The sequence below is a fragment of the Hemiscyllium ocellatum genome, chromosome 3 (genome assembly GCF_020745735.1).
Source record: "Hemiscyllium ocellatum isolate sHemOce1 chromosome 3, sHemOce1.pat.X.cur, whole genome shotgun sequence".
In the NCBI taxonomy this organism is placed as follows: domain Eukaryota; kingdom Metazoa; phylum Chordata; class Chondrichthyes; order Orectolobiformes; family Hemiscylliidae; genus Hemiscyllium; species Hemiscyllium ocellatum.
The window spans coordinates 21,097,443-21,113,493 of record NC_083403.1 but is presented as its reverse complement, the minus strand read 5'-3'; the positions used below and the strand labels follow the sequence as shown (position 1 = coordinate 21,113,493).

The 16,051-nt window shown below is 39.5% G+C and overlaps 1 protein-coding gene across 1 annotated transcript in view; it reads left to right on the top strand.

The window, feature by feature from the left end:
* Window positions 1-16,051, top strand: part of mertka (c-mer proto-oncogene tyrosine kinase a) — a 114,027-nt gene that overhangs the window by 29,053 nt on the left and 68,923 nt on the right. The window contains exon 5 of the mRNA XM_060848986.1: window positions 15,007-15,093. Coding sequence (XP_060704969.1) covers window positions 15,007-15,093 — 87 coding nt within the window. The remainder of the gene's footprint in view (window positions 1-15,006; window positions 15,094-16,051) is intronic.

Here is a 16,051-nt window from a genome sequence, read left to right as displayed (position 1 = left end):
TAAAAATCTGGCCTATTATGTCATTTTAGATTGTTGTCCAAGCATTGATCCATGTTGTATTCCACAGGCAACACCCTACCAACCTGCAAATAACCTGAAAATGATAGGTGAATGGCAGGTGTCCTTTCTCTAGGGTGGGGGATTTCAAGAGTAGGGGACATATTTTTAAAGTGAGAGGAGAAAGATTTAAATAACACATGAGGAGCAATTTGTTTATACAGAGAGTAATTCATGTGTGGAATGAACTTCCAGAAGAAGTGGCGGATGCAGGTACAATTATATTGTTTAAAAGACATTTGGATATGCACTTGACTAGAAAAGGTTTGGTGGGATATGGGCCAAGTGCAGGCAGGGTGGGACTAGTTTAGTTTGGGATTATGGTCGGCATAGACTGGTTGGACCGAAGGGTCTGTTTCCCTGCTATTTTTGTGCTTTGACCAATTTTGTTTCTTGATTCCTTACCTCCTGCAGTAACCTTTTATTTGGCATGTCTTTTGAAAAGCCAAATAAACTACATTTATGGTTTTCCTTTTATTTACACTGCTTGTTACATTCTCAAATAGATTTATCAGATGAAAACTAGAAGAACTGCGGATGCTGTAAATCAGAAACAAAAACAAGAAGTTGCTGGAAAAGAGGAACTGAGGAATGGTCACTCACACCGAAACATTAAATCTGATTTCTGTTCACAGATGCTGCCAGACCTCCTGTGCTTTTCCAGCAATTTCTAGATGTGTCAAACCCCTTTTCAGTTTCCCTTTCATAAAACAATGTTGGCTGTATCTTTTTATCATTTGATTTCTAAATATCCTATTATCATTTCCTTTCCTGACAACTGATGTTAGGCCAACTGGCCTGAGGTTCGTTGTGATTCTTTGCTCTTTTTTCTGACACAATAGAATTGCATTTGCTATCTTCCAACTGTTCCAGAATCGAAGGAACCAGTCCTCAACCTTATTACTACTCCAGGCAATTATTGTAAGCCTCTGTTTTTCATTGAATGCCAAGTTGAATTGTTTTTCCTGTGGAACTTTGTCTTAAAATGGAATATTCATTGAAAACTGTGAAATACTACTTGACATGTTTGCTCTTACTTAACTACTGGCATAACTTCATTTCTGAATTATCAATCTATCTCAGCCAACTTGTCCCTCAAATCTGAGTAATTGGCTTTATTGCAGTTTATTACTAAGTTTTGCTCAGGTAAGAGGGTAAAGATTCCTCTCCTGGACCCAGCAAACCCTCACTTGGATGTAGCTGCCAAGTTTCATTGTGATTACTGTATACCTTACTTAAAGTACCAGTTTTCCACCCACCTCAGTTAAAACCAATTTGGTGACTTTGATCAGAAAGCTGTTTTTTTTTAATGAGTTTAATTCACCTGACCTCAATCAAGTCCAAAACCATTGGATATTTTTGGTTAATCTTCGCCCAGCTCTCTGCAAGATGAACATTGACCACACCAAAAAAGATAAAGAAATTGTAATTTCAGTATTTGGGACTAAAGGATTTGGCTCCCCTGTAAGAAAGTTTCAAACCTTAAAACTTATCATGAAACATTCATATGAAGCACTGGCTTGTAATGGCTAGAGGGCTAGATTTAGGAACAGCTGTCTTGCTGTTGCCATGCATTGTAATTATGTGGTAATTGTGTGTGTATGTGTTCATTGAGACTGAACATTATCGATGGCATTCCGGACAAATAGAACTTACTCTTGGCAGCAAAACCCTCAATGCACTCAAAGACACTTCTATTTTCAGTTCTCAAATTGGCCTTTGTGCTTATAAGTGGCTGAATTTTCTATCCACCAAGAGTTGGAAGGATCTTTAATGCTGCAAAGTGAAATGACCTTTTGCTTTTTTTTTCAGTCTCCAGCATTGATTTAAACTCTCTACCACCCACTCCACTTCCTCAAATTCAAAGTACATTCCTCTTGACCCACCTTTCACACGAGCCATCCTATGACAAGATTGAGATTGCCATTCAGCATTGAGTTACGTTGGGTTACATTCTGTACTAAGTCTGGTTGAGGCTTGGGTGGGTGAGGAAACATTGTTGATGTCTAATTTGAAGAAATGAAAGGAAGATCCAGTTTTCATTTAAAGAAACCTTTAAGAAAGGCCGCATATGTTAAAACTGCTTGCTTGCACAGTTACAAAGTAGACCTGAGTTCACACACCATGTTTGTGAATTAGGCCATTGCACACATGTACTTGCTTCTCTTGTTTCAGTCATGGACAGGTGATGGCCTCATGAAATTATTGCTGGACTGTTAATCCAGAGGCCTAGATAATGATCTGGGGACCCAGGTTTTAATCCTGCCATGACAGATGGTGGAATTTGAATTCAGTTAAAATCTGGAATTAGGAGTCTCGTGATATCCATGAGACTATTGTTAAAAAAAAACCCCATCTGGTTCACTAATGTTGGTTCGGGAAGGAAATTGCCATCCTTACCTGGCCTGGCTTACATCTGACTCTAGACCCACAGCATTGTGGTTGACTTAATGGCCTCTGGACAATTAGGGATGGGCAATAAATGCTAGTCTAGCCCTCATTCTGTGAATGAATTTTAAAAAGTCATTAAGAAGCAAGCCATTTTCTTAAGTGTATCTTTTAATTTATAACCTCCACTGTGTTTTTGATTGAGCGAAAGGCTGATTGCCCTTGAGTTGGGTGCGAGGTTTTCTTTGCACTCATGGCCTTTACATTGCGTCTATAGCCATTATAGCATATTGTCCTTGGTATCCAGTCCTCAATCCTATGACACACCACTGGACTTGGGCTTGGGCACAGAGGTGAAAAAGCAGTATCTTAATGTGTGCTGCTTTATTCTTCAATTGTTTGCTTAATAATCATCCATAAATCAATCAAGAAAAGAAAAATAATTAGCTTGTTATGGAACCAACTTTTCAATCTGTTACATAAATAGAGAAAATGCTGGAAGTACTCAACAGGTCTGGCAGCATCTATGGAGAAAGAAAAAAGTGAACAGCTGGCCTTTCCCAGGCCCACAGAGGTGATTTTGGAGGCATAGTGAAGCACAGTCATTTGGAAATTTGTTCACTGAGAAGGCACTTCGACATGTTCCCATCGCCTTGTTCATCGTACAGTATCTTCTTCACTAGTTACTCAATTGTCCCACCCCATCCCTTGCCATGACATAGTAAGGTTTGCAGAGCTTTGACTTCATACTTTTGTTTGAGATATCAATTGGTTGTCTAAAATACTATTTTTGCAGCCTAGCATATTGTGTTTTAGCTTCTGTTGGTGCCTCTGTTTTAAGCATTACTTGATTATTTTCCCGGGATGCGGTTCTATACTTCTGATTGAATGCTGCCTGGATGTTGCAGGAGGAATGAGGGATATGTAGATCATTTTAGGCTTTACTGGTAGTTCAAATTTCAATTTGTGGTTAGTGCAGACTTCCCTTTGGGTGTTAATGATTGCTTTGAGTGTTTTCTCATAAATGCAGAAGGAGTCCAAGTTGTAACACGGACATTCAACTCCAAAAATCAGATCAGTGTAACTAATGTGCACAATATACTAAGTATCAGGAGAGTGTCAGTCAGCATTGACTATAGGCCAAAAACTGACTTGAAATTTTGAATGCTGTCACTTGAACAGACTGATTCTTATCTACATTGATGGCATGTGAAATACAAATGTTTCGTGTTAGTTCTGTTGTGTTCTCTTTGCAAGGACAATTCTGTTTTGAAGTTCATATACAGTAGGCAGTGTGGTTGAACTCTGTTGATCTCAGTTGTGTTTTTGGCTTGAGGCCTATCTGGGAAACTGCTGTCATTTGGGACAGGAGACACTCATTGCAGGGAGACTGAAGTCTTCAACTTGATCAAAAACAGATGACCATCATGGAAAGCACGTGCTTAATGCCTAAATTTAAGCCAGGTGTTGAAGTCTGAAAGTTAGTGCAGTAAAATACAGAAAAAATAGAACAATGTATGAACTTTCTGAAAAGAGACATGTTCCTGAAGCTTTTCATTTTGCACTCATCAAGACAAACACACAAATGCCAAGTTTCAAATTATTGCATTTGTATATTTGTGTGGGTATATAACAGAATATATATAAAATCTGTGTATAGATATGTACACAGATCATGATAATATCAGGACGGGTAGAGAGAGCAGTAAATAAAGCTTAGAGTATCCTTGGCTTTAAACATAGGCATAAAGCAAGGAAACGATATTGAACTTGTAAAGATACCTTGTTAGATTCCAGTTGGAGTATTGTGCACAGTTGTGGGCATCACATTATAGGAAGGATGTGAATGCATTGGAGAGAGTACAGAAATGGTTTACAAGAAGGCGAAACTTCGGTGATGAGGACAGTTATACGAAGTTGGGACTGTTCCCCTTGGAGCAAAGAAGGCTAAGAGGAGATCTGATTGAGGTTTTCAACACCATGAAAGGGCTGGATAGAGTAGATAGGAAGAAACTGTTCCCATTTGAAAAAGGAACAAGAAATAGAGGCATGGATTTAGTAATCTACAAAAGAAGCAAGTATGAGGTGAAGAAAAATGTTTTCATCTAGTGAGTAGTTTGGTATGGCACATGCACCTGGAAGTGTGGTGGAGGCAGGCAAGTTCAACTGAGACACTTAAGAGGGCATCGGACAATTGTTTGGTGAGAAATAATGTGCAAGGGTATAGGGATAAAGTTGGAAATTGGCACTTGGTAATGATGTTCTTTGAGTGAGCCGTGCAGGTGCGGTGGGCCAAACGGCCTCCTTTTGTGCAGTTCCACTTCTGTGATTCTGTGACCTATCATTCGGGATCTTCTGTTTTCAGCACTGAAGTAATATGAGGTAAACAATCATTTGGAATTAACTGCGTGATGCCCCACATCAGCAGCAGTATCTTAGCATCGCAGGAATTAATATTATTGTGTAGGGTAATAAATATGAAAGCATTAACATGTGAACTAAGCGGAGGCCTGCCCACAAGGATGTATAATACTGCAAATGAGTGGAGCCTTGGGATGTTTGGGCACTCGCAGTTTGAGGTAGTCAAGTCTTTTTATTCATTATTTATGCAGCTCTTTGATTGTTACTATGATGTAACTGACCTTATCTTGCTACCTAAGATAAATTGCTCTTCTGTTGAGACGTATTTGTGGTGCATCTTTTACCTCTAAACACAAGAAAGCCCCAGACTAGTGCAGAATAGAGGATTGTTCTAGCTCTGTACCTCTACCACAAGTGGTATTGATGCTTCTTTTGTTGCGGTTTACAAACAAAATTTTGGCTAAAACGTCAGCCTTCCTGAAGGTGCAGCATTATGGTTTTAACCACAGCAAGTGTCAGCTCAGTGACTGGTATCATGCATTCTTCAGAGGCTTGGTTTAAGAAGGAGTTGTCACATGATGAATTACTGACTTTATGTGCAGAGGGATGGGATGCCATTTAAAGCATGCTTTAAGATAAAACTCAATTCACAAGACTCGCTACGTGATCCTACTGTAGGTTAATCATGTTGACTTCAAGGCTAATGGATAAATACTGTCAGTATATGTAACAATCGACGAGCAAGTTTACACAAACACTGGATCAAACAAAGTAAGTTTCGCACCAGCTAGTTGAAGCTTAACTCCGAGGCTAATCTGACCCAGGTGGATGGAGTGAGTGGTCAAGAATGTGGAAGCGGTAACCACCACAGTGGAGACTATCTTGGTTGCTGTGATTGTTTTGGTGGAGCTCACGTTGTTGTCAGAGAAGCTAAGACAATTGCCACTTTGGCGTTGAGACACAGAATTGGAGGGGACTTACAAAGAATTGTGTTAATTCACTCCTACGCTCACATCTTTCAGCAGGGCGAGGACATTCATTTGACGCCAGAGGAGGAGCACATGCCAGACTGGCAACATGTCTACTCCTCTGGCACACAAGAGACCAGCACGCACTCGTGCAATGTTTCTCACTGGCCCAGTCCTTTCTCAGCTATTGCGGTTTACAGCAGAACCTCAACCTCTGTGAGGTTGATTACCAGCTTTAACTTCCCAAGTTGAAGATGTACATCATAGGAGCACAAGATTATTGAAATGAACATGCAACCAGGTTACAAAGGATTATTTTTGCTAAATGTTATACACCAGTGGAACTGAGTTTTGGTTGAAAACCTTTGTTATGATTTGTGAATTGCAAAGATAGGTCAACACCTATCAAGCTGGTGTTGATCAGAAATGTGGGCCTGCAGAGTTATTGAATGTTTTTAAGGTTGAGATTGATAGATTCTTATTAGGCATATGTCGCGGCTATATGGGAATGCAGAATTTGAAATGCCAACAGATCAGCCAAGATCTAATTGAATGGTGGAGCAGGCTTGAGGGGCTGAATGGTCTATTTCTATTCATATTTTATATGTATGTTCATATGAGATCACATATAGGCCTGTTTCCAGATAGTGGGCCACTGCCAGGTGGTGCTGCCATCAGTTTGTAGGGTGTGGAGTGTGTTCCATACAGCTGTGATTTCAGTCACATCTGTGAGTTTTTTTGAGGTATGTATCAATGGGAGTCCTTCATTAGATGCATTATTTGGAAAGGGTGTTTTCCCTGAGGATATCAGGACATTAAATGTGCACAAGCACAGGAAGCCACTTGAGCTGCATTGATATGAATGTCTCAGAAATAATCCTCCTTGACTTCCTGAAGATTGATTGCTTACCACATTTCTGTGATGGCGCCTGAACAAGGTTGAGCGGGGTGAACTACTGATGGAACATTATGGGGAAAATGATTCTTCATTTCATACAAGTTGTTAAACCTACTGAAAATTCTGACATTTAGTTTGATTATTTCTTTATTCCCAGTCTCTAGATAATTCCAGGCTTATAACAGTATTGCCTTTGTGTTTAAACAGCCTCACAATTTACCACTCCACCACAGCAAAGGTCAGGTTGCAACACTGTTATATGAATGTTGAACTGCTGATTACTGGCAGAAAAATTATGACAAAGAACCCCATTCACACTCTGCTCACGATCTAATATCTGAGCACCGTCTTCCTCAAAAGTATTTAGTACCGTGTAAAGGAACTCTCCTGAAACCAAAACAAAAGACCTGCTCCGTGCCTTTTCCCTTATCCTGGAACATGTTCAAAGATGCACCACAGAAAATTTTGAATGTGTTAATTAAAGAAAATACTTTAAATGTGTTGCATAATGTAGACGAAATCAAGTCAAAGCTACATTTAAAATGTGTTTCCAATTTTGAATTGAGGGAAGAAGATTATTGAGAAATTGCTTTGAGAAGTGAAGACAAATGTGATTGATTGCAATGCTCAGTCAGCCTTACAGAGTGAAGAGGTGACCTTGGCAGCTTCTGGTCCTATGCTCAGAACAGAACACATGATGGAGTCTGTTTCAGATTAAATTACATAAAACTTGAGTGTTTTAGCCCTCTGCGTTTCACTGAAACTTTGTTTTTAAACTTTGGAGGAGGATAAAATGCTGCTAATTTTACTTGGCTTTTAACAAAATAGTCACTTTTTGAAAGTATAGAGCTGAAAATGTAATTGAAAACATGACCTAATGAGCCATATTGAATTGTATTCAAATAGATATGACACTAACTTAGGAACATATTTACTTAACTGTTGTAAATACTGTATCTTGTCATTTTTCTGTATTTTAATTGTGGATTATAATAAGAAAATAAACTTTTTTCAGAACCAAGGATTGCTGTGCCTTTTAAAAGCAAGTAATCTGATACTCATTGTAAGCACTGTTTACTCAGCTGCTTGTTCAAGCAGCAATGGAAGCTTCATTTGCAGAAGTGTTGGAGCTGAGGTGTGTGTATGAATGGGGCTTGGCTGGCAATAGGTAGCTGATTGGTCTGTGGGCTAGTGACCAGTTATTGACGATAAAGGCCTTCAGCCTACAACAACTATGTGATTGGTTCCGACAAAGCTGCTGGGAGAAAGTGAGGACTGCAGATGCTGGAGATCAGAGCTGAAAATGTGTTGCTGGAAAAGCTTAGCAGGTCAGGCAGCATCCAAGGAACAGGAGAGTCGAGGTTTCAGACATGAGCCCTTCTTCAGGAATTCTGATTAATGCACTAACACTATGGGGTAATTTAGCATGGTCAATTTACCTGAACTGCACATCTTTGGACTGTGGGAGAAAACCAGAGCATCCAGAGGAAACCCACATAGACACAGGGAGAATGTGCAAACTCCACACAGACAGTTACCCAATGTGGGAATCGACCCCAATTCACTGGTACTGTAAGACAGCAGTACTAACCACTGAGTCACCGTGCCATCCTAAGATAAGTGATTTATTTTTCCTTTCTACTTGCTGTAGCTATGACTTTTTATTGAAGTCAAAGACTGTTATAAGTGAGAAACAGTCACCCCATACTTCCCACAAACAAATGAGAGTTTCTGAAGAAGAATGATTAAAAAGCAGTATTTTGATCAGCTCACGAATTATCTCAGCAAATCCTGTGGATCACTGAAGTGCCTTCCCACTTTTTCCCTCTACCCATAGCACCCTTCTTTTTCCTGTCTGTGTTTGTTGTTCATATGTGTATGTAAAGGGAATGTTTATAACGTGCAGTGTTATATGTCGATGATTTATAATCATTTACTTGGAGCTAGAATCTATTTACTTGCATTAAATAGTCATTCGTGTAAAATACAGAAACCTGATATGTACTTTCTGCCAATCTGAGTACTTTTATAAAATCTTAACCTTTTACGGTAACTCCATTGCTCAGACCTTTGAGTCTTGGAGTTGGGACCTCATATTGCACAGGATGTTCTTGAGGCCTCTTCTGGAATACTGTATGCAGTTCTGCTGGCCCTGTTATAGGAAGGATATTATTAAACTGGAGAGAATTCAGAAAAGATTTACCAGGATGTTGCTGGGAATGGAGGGTTAGCAATATAAAAATAAACTGGAAAGACTGGGGCTTCTTTTACTGGAGCGTTGGAGTTTAAGGGCTAACCTTATTGAGGTTTATAAAATCATGAGGGGCTTAGATTAGGTGAGTAACAAAGATCTTTTCCCTAGCATTGAGGAGTTCAAATCTAGGGGGCATAGTTTTAAGGTTAGAGGGGAAAGACTTAAAAGGGACACAAGGGGCAACCATTTTTACACAGAGAATGGTCCATGTCTGGAATGAAATGTCAGAGAAAGTGGTGGTTGCAGGTACAGTTACAGCATTTAAAACACATAAGACATATAAGACATAAGACAAAAGAGATAAGTTCATGAACAGGAAAGTTTTAGAGGGATATGAGACAAGCAGATGAGACTAGTTTAATTTGGGAATATTGTCAGCATGGACTGGTTGGACTGAAGGGTTTGTTTCCATGCTGTATGACTCTCTGACTCTACAACAGGACTCGATTTTCAGTATGCTACCCCAGTCAGGTGTACCTAGCTTCTGAACAACCTATTTCACAGCTTGGTATGGCAACTGCTTTGCCAAAGACTGCAAGAAATTCAGAGTTTTGAATGCAGTGCAGTCCATTGTGAAAACCAGCCTTCATTCCACTGACTCCATCTACACTTAGCACTGCCTCGGGAAAGCAACCAACATAATCAAAGACTCCTCTCACCCAGTTATACTCTCTTCCACCCTTTTCCATCAGGTAGAAGTTATAAAAGCTTGAAGATGGACCAACAGATTTAACAGCAGCTTCTTCCCCACTGTTATCAGACTTAAGAATGGATCTCTCTTATATTAGAGTCGATCTTTCTCTGCACCTTCTCTGCAGCTAATACTATATATTGCATTCTGTTCTATTACATTGATATGTTTATGTAAAGTATCATTTGTCTGGTTAGAATGCAAAACAATACTTTCTACTGTATTTTGGTACATGTGACAATAATAAATAAAATCAGCAATGTTATTTTCCACCTCTAGGATTTGAACCAAGAATCTTTTGGCTCTCAGGTAAGGACACTGTCACTGTGCCTATACACTGTCAGTGTTGCAGCCAATCTACCTATATTGCAAAAGATTCAATATATTTTTGATTTGTTGCTGAGAAATTTGACCCAGTAGGAAAATAAATATTTCCTTCATGTATCGTGGCATGTTATTTTTGTCAATTTGGCAAATTGTACCTCTGAACTCTCTTTGTGTATATAGTTGGACTTGCAACATATTCCCTATCTTTAACATGAGCAATGCATACATCATTCACTCATTTGCATATTTTTTAACCACTGTCAGCTCTCAGAAGGATCCTTAGGGTTTTTGTCAGTTGGTGTTTTAAGAGCTGCAAAGAATTTGTTCTGTGTTCAGCTAATGTTTATTCAATTTGATTTGCCAAAGGGCAGTGGGTTTCTGAGCTGTTACTGTAACTTGGCAATGGAAACCTTGTTTTCATCTGAGACTTTCTCCATTGCACGTAGAATCATAGAATCCCTACAGTGTGGAAGCAGGCCATCAAGTCCACGCTGATTGTCCGAAGAGCATCCCACTTGGATCCACCCTTTACGTTATCCCTGTCACCCTGCATTCCCCATGGCTAATGAACCTAACCTACACATCCTTGGACATTATGTGCAATTTAGCTTGGCCAATCCACCTAACCTGTACATCTTTGAATTGTGGGAGGAGGCCCACCCTGACATAAGGAGAATATGCAAACTCCACACAGCCAGCCAGATGAGGGATGGAATTGAACCTGGGTCCCTGGTGCTGTGCGGCAGCAATGCTAACCACTGAACCACCATGCTGTCACTTCTTGAGTATATAAATCTTTTGAGGAAAAGCTAAGGTCTTTGATGAGGTTTCAAAAATGTTTTGGCTTTGTTTTAAAGCTTGTTATAAATAGGGTCTGCAGTATGAGCTATTTCACAGCACGGGCCAAATAATACAGCGGCATAAAACTGATCCCGTGGCATCCCATTGGTGATCCTCAGCATGTCAGTGGCACTTTTCACTTTCTCTGGTTTATCTATTACCTTTTTTCTGAGAGACCTCACAGGAGGGAAAGTTGTAAAATTTGAGAAGAGGGAGAAATATCAGCCTGGACAAAGATAAAAATTAAAGGAAGAGTTTGGCTATGTAGAGCATGATAATGAATAATCATTACCTTCAAAAAGGCAACCAGGGATGGGTAGTAACTGCTGGCCCAGCCAGCAAAGCACACATCTTCCAAACATATCTTTTTCCAAAAGTGAATAAGAAGGCATCGCCACCACAGAGGAGCAGGAAATTGTAAAGAAAAGATGACTTCCCAAAAAGAAAGAAAGTCCTGGCTCTGCCTGGACCTGGACAGAGACCTTTTCTGTCAAAGTATTTATGGTACAGAAATAGGCCACTCAACCTATTTGGTCCATTCTTCACACATGTCTCATATCATCCTTCCTCATCCAATAACCCCATTAATGTATCTGTTTATTCCTTTCACTCTGATAGGCTCATCTCACTTCCCATTGAATGTATCTGTGCTACTTGCCATATCGACTCCTCGAGATTCCACTTTTGAGTAGCAAAGGCGTTACACTTGTATTTCTTATCCAATTGCATTCATTAGAAACTATATTATACTTATGGCCTCAAGTTCTGATCGATAATTTTATTAATTAATAATCATCTTCTCCTTGACCTCCTCTCTGCCACCGTCCCCAATGCCATGCAGACTGTGTGCTGTCATTATTTGTGAGTTTACCATGTATATCTGTTAGGTGCCATGTTGTTATCCTTTTTTTCTTTTAATTATGATTACATTCCTTGGCAAATTAATTTATAGTTTTACTTTTCCTCTCTTATTGTTTTCACTGATCTCTTAATTTTTTTCACATTCTCCTTCTTCATCCTCCTGTCGTTTGTGTTTAGATTAGATTAGATTACTTACAGTGTGGAAACAGGCCCTTCGGCCCAACAAGTCCACATCGACCCGCCGAAGCACAACCCACCCATACCCCTACATTTATCCCTTACCTAACATCACGGGCAATTTAGCATGGCCAATTTACCTGGCCCGCACATCTTTGGACTGTGGGAGGAAACCGGAGCACCCGGAGGAAACCCACCCAGTTACGGGGAGAACGTGCAAACTCCACACAGTCAGTCGCCTGAGTCGGGAATTGAACCCGGGTCTCAGGTGCTGTGAGGCAGAAGTGCTAACCACTGTGCCACTGTGCCGCTGTTTATACATATGCCGTTTTTAGTTTCAGTTCTGCTTCCTTCATTGATACTATTAGTGAACCTGACCTTGTTTATTACAAGGAGGGTATTACTCCTGGGCCGGACTACTAAATCTATTCAATATGTTTTTAAATCTATGTTTGTTAGTAAAGGTATGAGAGCCAAGGTTAAAGGGGATAATCCCTCAACTAGGCCCTATTTACATCTGTAGTGTCTAAGCTTTACCCCCAATACACATAGCTTGCTGCCTCTTTTTATCTGGCAGTAGTAATGAGAGGAATTCTGGTATTTATAAACAGCAGTTAGGGAAAGAGCAGAAAAATTAAAATCAGGACTATTCTCTGCTGTCCCACCAAATCTGAGATAAGAAACTGATTCAGTTTTGCAGCGCATCCGTTCTGTGGTTCCACTGAAATCGGCTGTGGTAAAACACAAACTTGAGCTGTTTACATTTATAACAAAAATTTCAGTTCAAAAAATTTCCTTTCCATGAGAAAATGTATTGATGTGAAACTAGTCATTTTGAATTTTTGTTCTTCATTTTTAAGAACTGCAGCCAGAAAGGGCCGAATTTCTCCTGTTTTCTAAATTTTTATCAAACTATTGATCCCTGTCATCATGATTTCACTCCCCTCACGTCTTAAAGTTAAAATGACCTGTAAGCTTTTGGATTGTTCTTTAGGCCAAGGAACCTATCTGTATGTAATTCCAATTTCAACCCAAATGGTTGATTGTTAACAAACCATAACACACAGCAGCCAACTCAGTTGCATCAAAATTGTGAGACGCACCATTACCTTCTCTGGTTAACTCAGCATCAACAAAAACGGCAACTTTTCCAACAAAGATCACATCCCGAGAATAACAAATTATAATAAAAAACACAATAACTCTGGCTTCCTGTCTGTAGAAATGGATGGATAGAAAATTGTGTAATGTGTAGTGGAATCGCATGGAGTAATGATGCAAACTTTGTAAGGTTTATCAGTATAGACATACCTAATCACTAATGAGTAACAGAGCAATCAAACTTTAACAGTTAAACAGTGTCAAGGAATAGAAGTCATATTATCTAGTATAGGTTTTTATAGTTTTGTGAAAAATATGTACATGCTCCATTGTTGATTTTGTGTTTGAGTTCTGTTTTGCTCCAAGTCTGAAGCCAACTGAATACATTTCAGCTTACATTCTTCTGAGGATATCTGCAATCTCTCTGATTATGAGAAATCAGCAATATATGTTTTAGGAAGAGTTTCCAAGTATTGTGTTTTTTATTAAGGCTATGAACAATACAGTCAGACCCAGCAAAATGAAGGCTTCTTCTCTGAGAGAGGAATTTATGTGGAGGGGGTTAATTATGGTGTAAATGACTGCTTGTCACTGCTGGTAGTTAGTTTCATCATTATAAGTTTTAAGCCTGATGTTATTATGAAAGTGTTAGTTGTAACTCTCCCAATGAATCAGCAGATTTAGCGAGTAAATAAATAGTAGTAGGACCTTATCATCCAATCCCAGGTCTATGTGGAGTTTGCTGCTTCCAGGTGAGTAGCCTTTAGATGACTAGTCTCCGTGCCTTTAAGAAATGGAAGGAGGGAAACAGCCAAAGTTCCTTCTCCCCTTTTGCAGTCTGGTGATGCTAGGTTGAGGCACCTGGATGTTGGTTCCAAATAAAGACCACATGGATTTTGGCTGAAACACCTTCTATGGTCAAATTATAGAATCCAGACAGTGCAGAAAGAAGCCTCCAAAGAGCATCCCACAAAGCTGCCACCCCCACTCCCACCATAACCCCGCATTTCCCATGGCTAAACTGCCTAGCCTGCACATCCCTGGACACTAAGGAGCAATTTAGCAACCTGCACGTCTTTGGACTGTCGGTGAGAAACTGAAGCAATCGACAGAGACTTGAGGAGGATGTTCAAACTCCACACAGGCAGCCACCCAAGGCTGGAATCAAACCCAGGTCCCTGTCTCTGTGAGGCAGCAGTACTAACCACCATGCCATCCCATCATCCACTGCTGTTTGCACTCAGACCACATACATATAGAAATTACTAGGAATTGTATCCAGTCAACATTCGCATGAGAGAGAAAAAGGACTAAAAATGAACAGAAAAATTTATTTTGAAAATAACTTGGAGATTAGACCATTAATAATCAAGCTTATCCTTTCAGGGCCTCAGATGGCCCAGGGGGTAGGATTGAAGCGATCTTGGGATTTCTGAACATTTCACCTTGGTGAAATTAACTGTGTGTGTTTCCCAAAATCCTTGTACGTCATATGTCTATATACAAGAGCACCATCTTCCATGGGATCGACAGACTTGAGGTTTGTATAAGTGGATGTCAATTATTCATACTTCATGCATGACCATGTGATTGCCATTGAGAGTCAACTAGGTATCTTGTGTGTTTATCAAAAACCAAATTCTTCCTTTCCATTTTCCTCAGGGTTGCACACCATTCCAACCAGGAACATCAGAGGTAATCTGTTGGATCTTTCATGCCAATCACAGATAAAACACATCCTATGATCACTAAAAAAAAATCACCAAAAGGAACATTGGGCAATGCCTTATTGTTTTTCCCTGCATTCAGGTGTGCAATCTTTCTTTCAGGCAGGCTTAGTTAGTTTAGAAATTAATGGAACTGAAAAGCTGACAATTTCTTAAAATTGGATTTTGTAAGTAACTGGGATCTCTTGATGAAGGCAAATGTACAGTTTAATTCATGGCTTTCAATGGAAATCTTTGATTTCAACTTGCCCATATAAAACTGTGGTTCTATTGATATCTGTGACTACTGTGGGATTTTTAAGATATTGCATAGAAAATGTCAATTAATTTTGTCTTTATTTATTTTTCTAATTTAGGAATTAATGAACGGACAAGATTTAGCTGTGAAGCACACAATCCAAAAGGAGTAGCAGTTTCAAAGGAAGCCCAGGTTAACATCAAGGGTACGTAACACATCCAATGGTTATTAATGTATTTTTTCTTTAATACATTTTAAATATTTAAATGTAATGACACAGTCAAGAATTTTTTTGGAGCTGCTGCCTTGCCATTTTTGAAAGATACCTAGAATCACTGTGGGACTGTTGCCTACTTGAATAAATACAGTCTGTGATAAAATTAAATTGGCAGTGTGGATCTGCTGTGAGGGAGTACACAGCTATCTTTATATTTAATACACTGTATACTTTAGCTGACTTTTTTTTGCAATTTTTTTTTCTTGGAAGCACTGCTAGTTAATGGGAGACAGAGGTGTCGTAGTTATGTCACTGTATTAGTTATCCAGAGACCAAGCAGTTCAAATCCCACTGCTGTAGCTGGTGGGATTAAAAAACAAACATTAGGACATGCAAACAAGGAACACAAGTAGGCCATTCAGCCCTTTGAATCTGCTCGGCCACCCGATAAAATCATAGCTCCACATTCCTGCATATCCCTGATAATCTTTCATTCTTTTGCAAATCAATTAATCTAATTAAATCTGGAATTGAAACCAAGTCTCGCTAATTGTGACCATGAAACCACCTCCGATTGGTATTAAAACCCCACCTGCTTCACTAAATGTCCTTTCAGGAAAGGAGTACTGCTATTTTCACGTGGTCTGGCCTACATGACACTTCAAATCCACAGCAATGTGGGAGATTGTTAAACGCAGGGAAATTTAGGGTAGACAACTAATGCCTGTCCTAGTCAGCAACACCTGCATCCCATGAAAGAACTTGAAAGAAAATATTTTTCTCGGGTCTGAGTTTTGTGAACTATCACAGCAGCAAGAGCACCTTGTACCACTATTACTTGTAAAGGAATGCTTTGGAACACATTTAAAGTAATGAATTGGTGATCAAGCTAAAGTAAAAAAAAAATTTGGTGGATTGGGTGAGCGAGATAGAATCTCAGTAAATT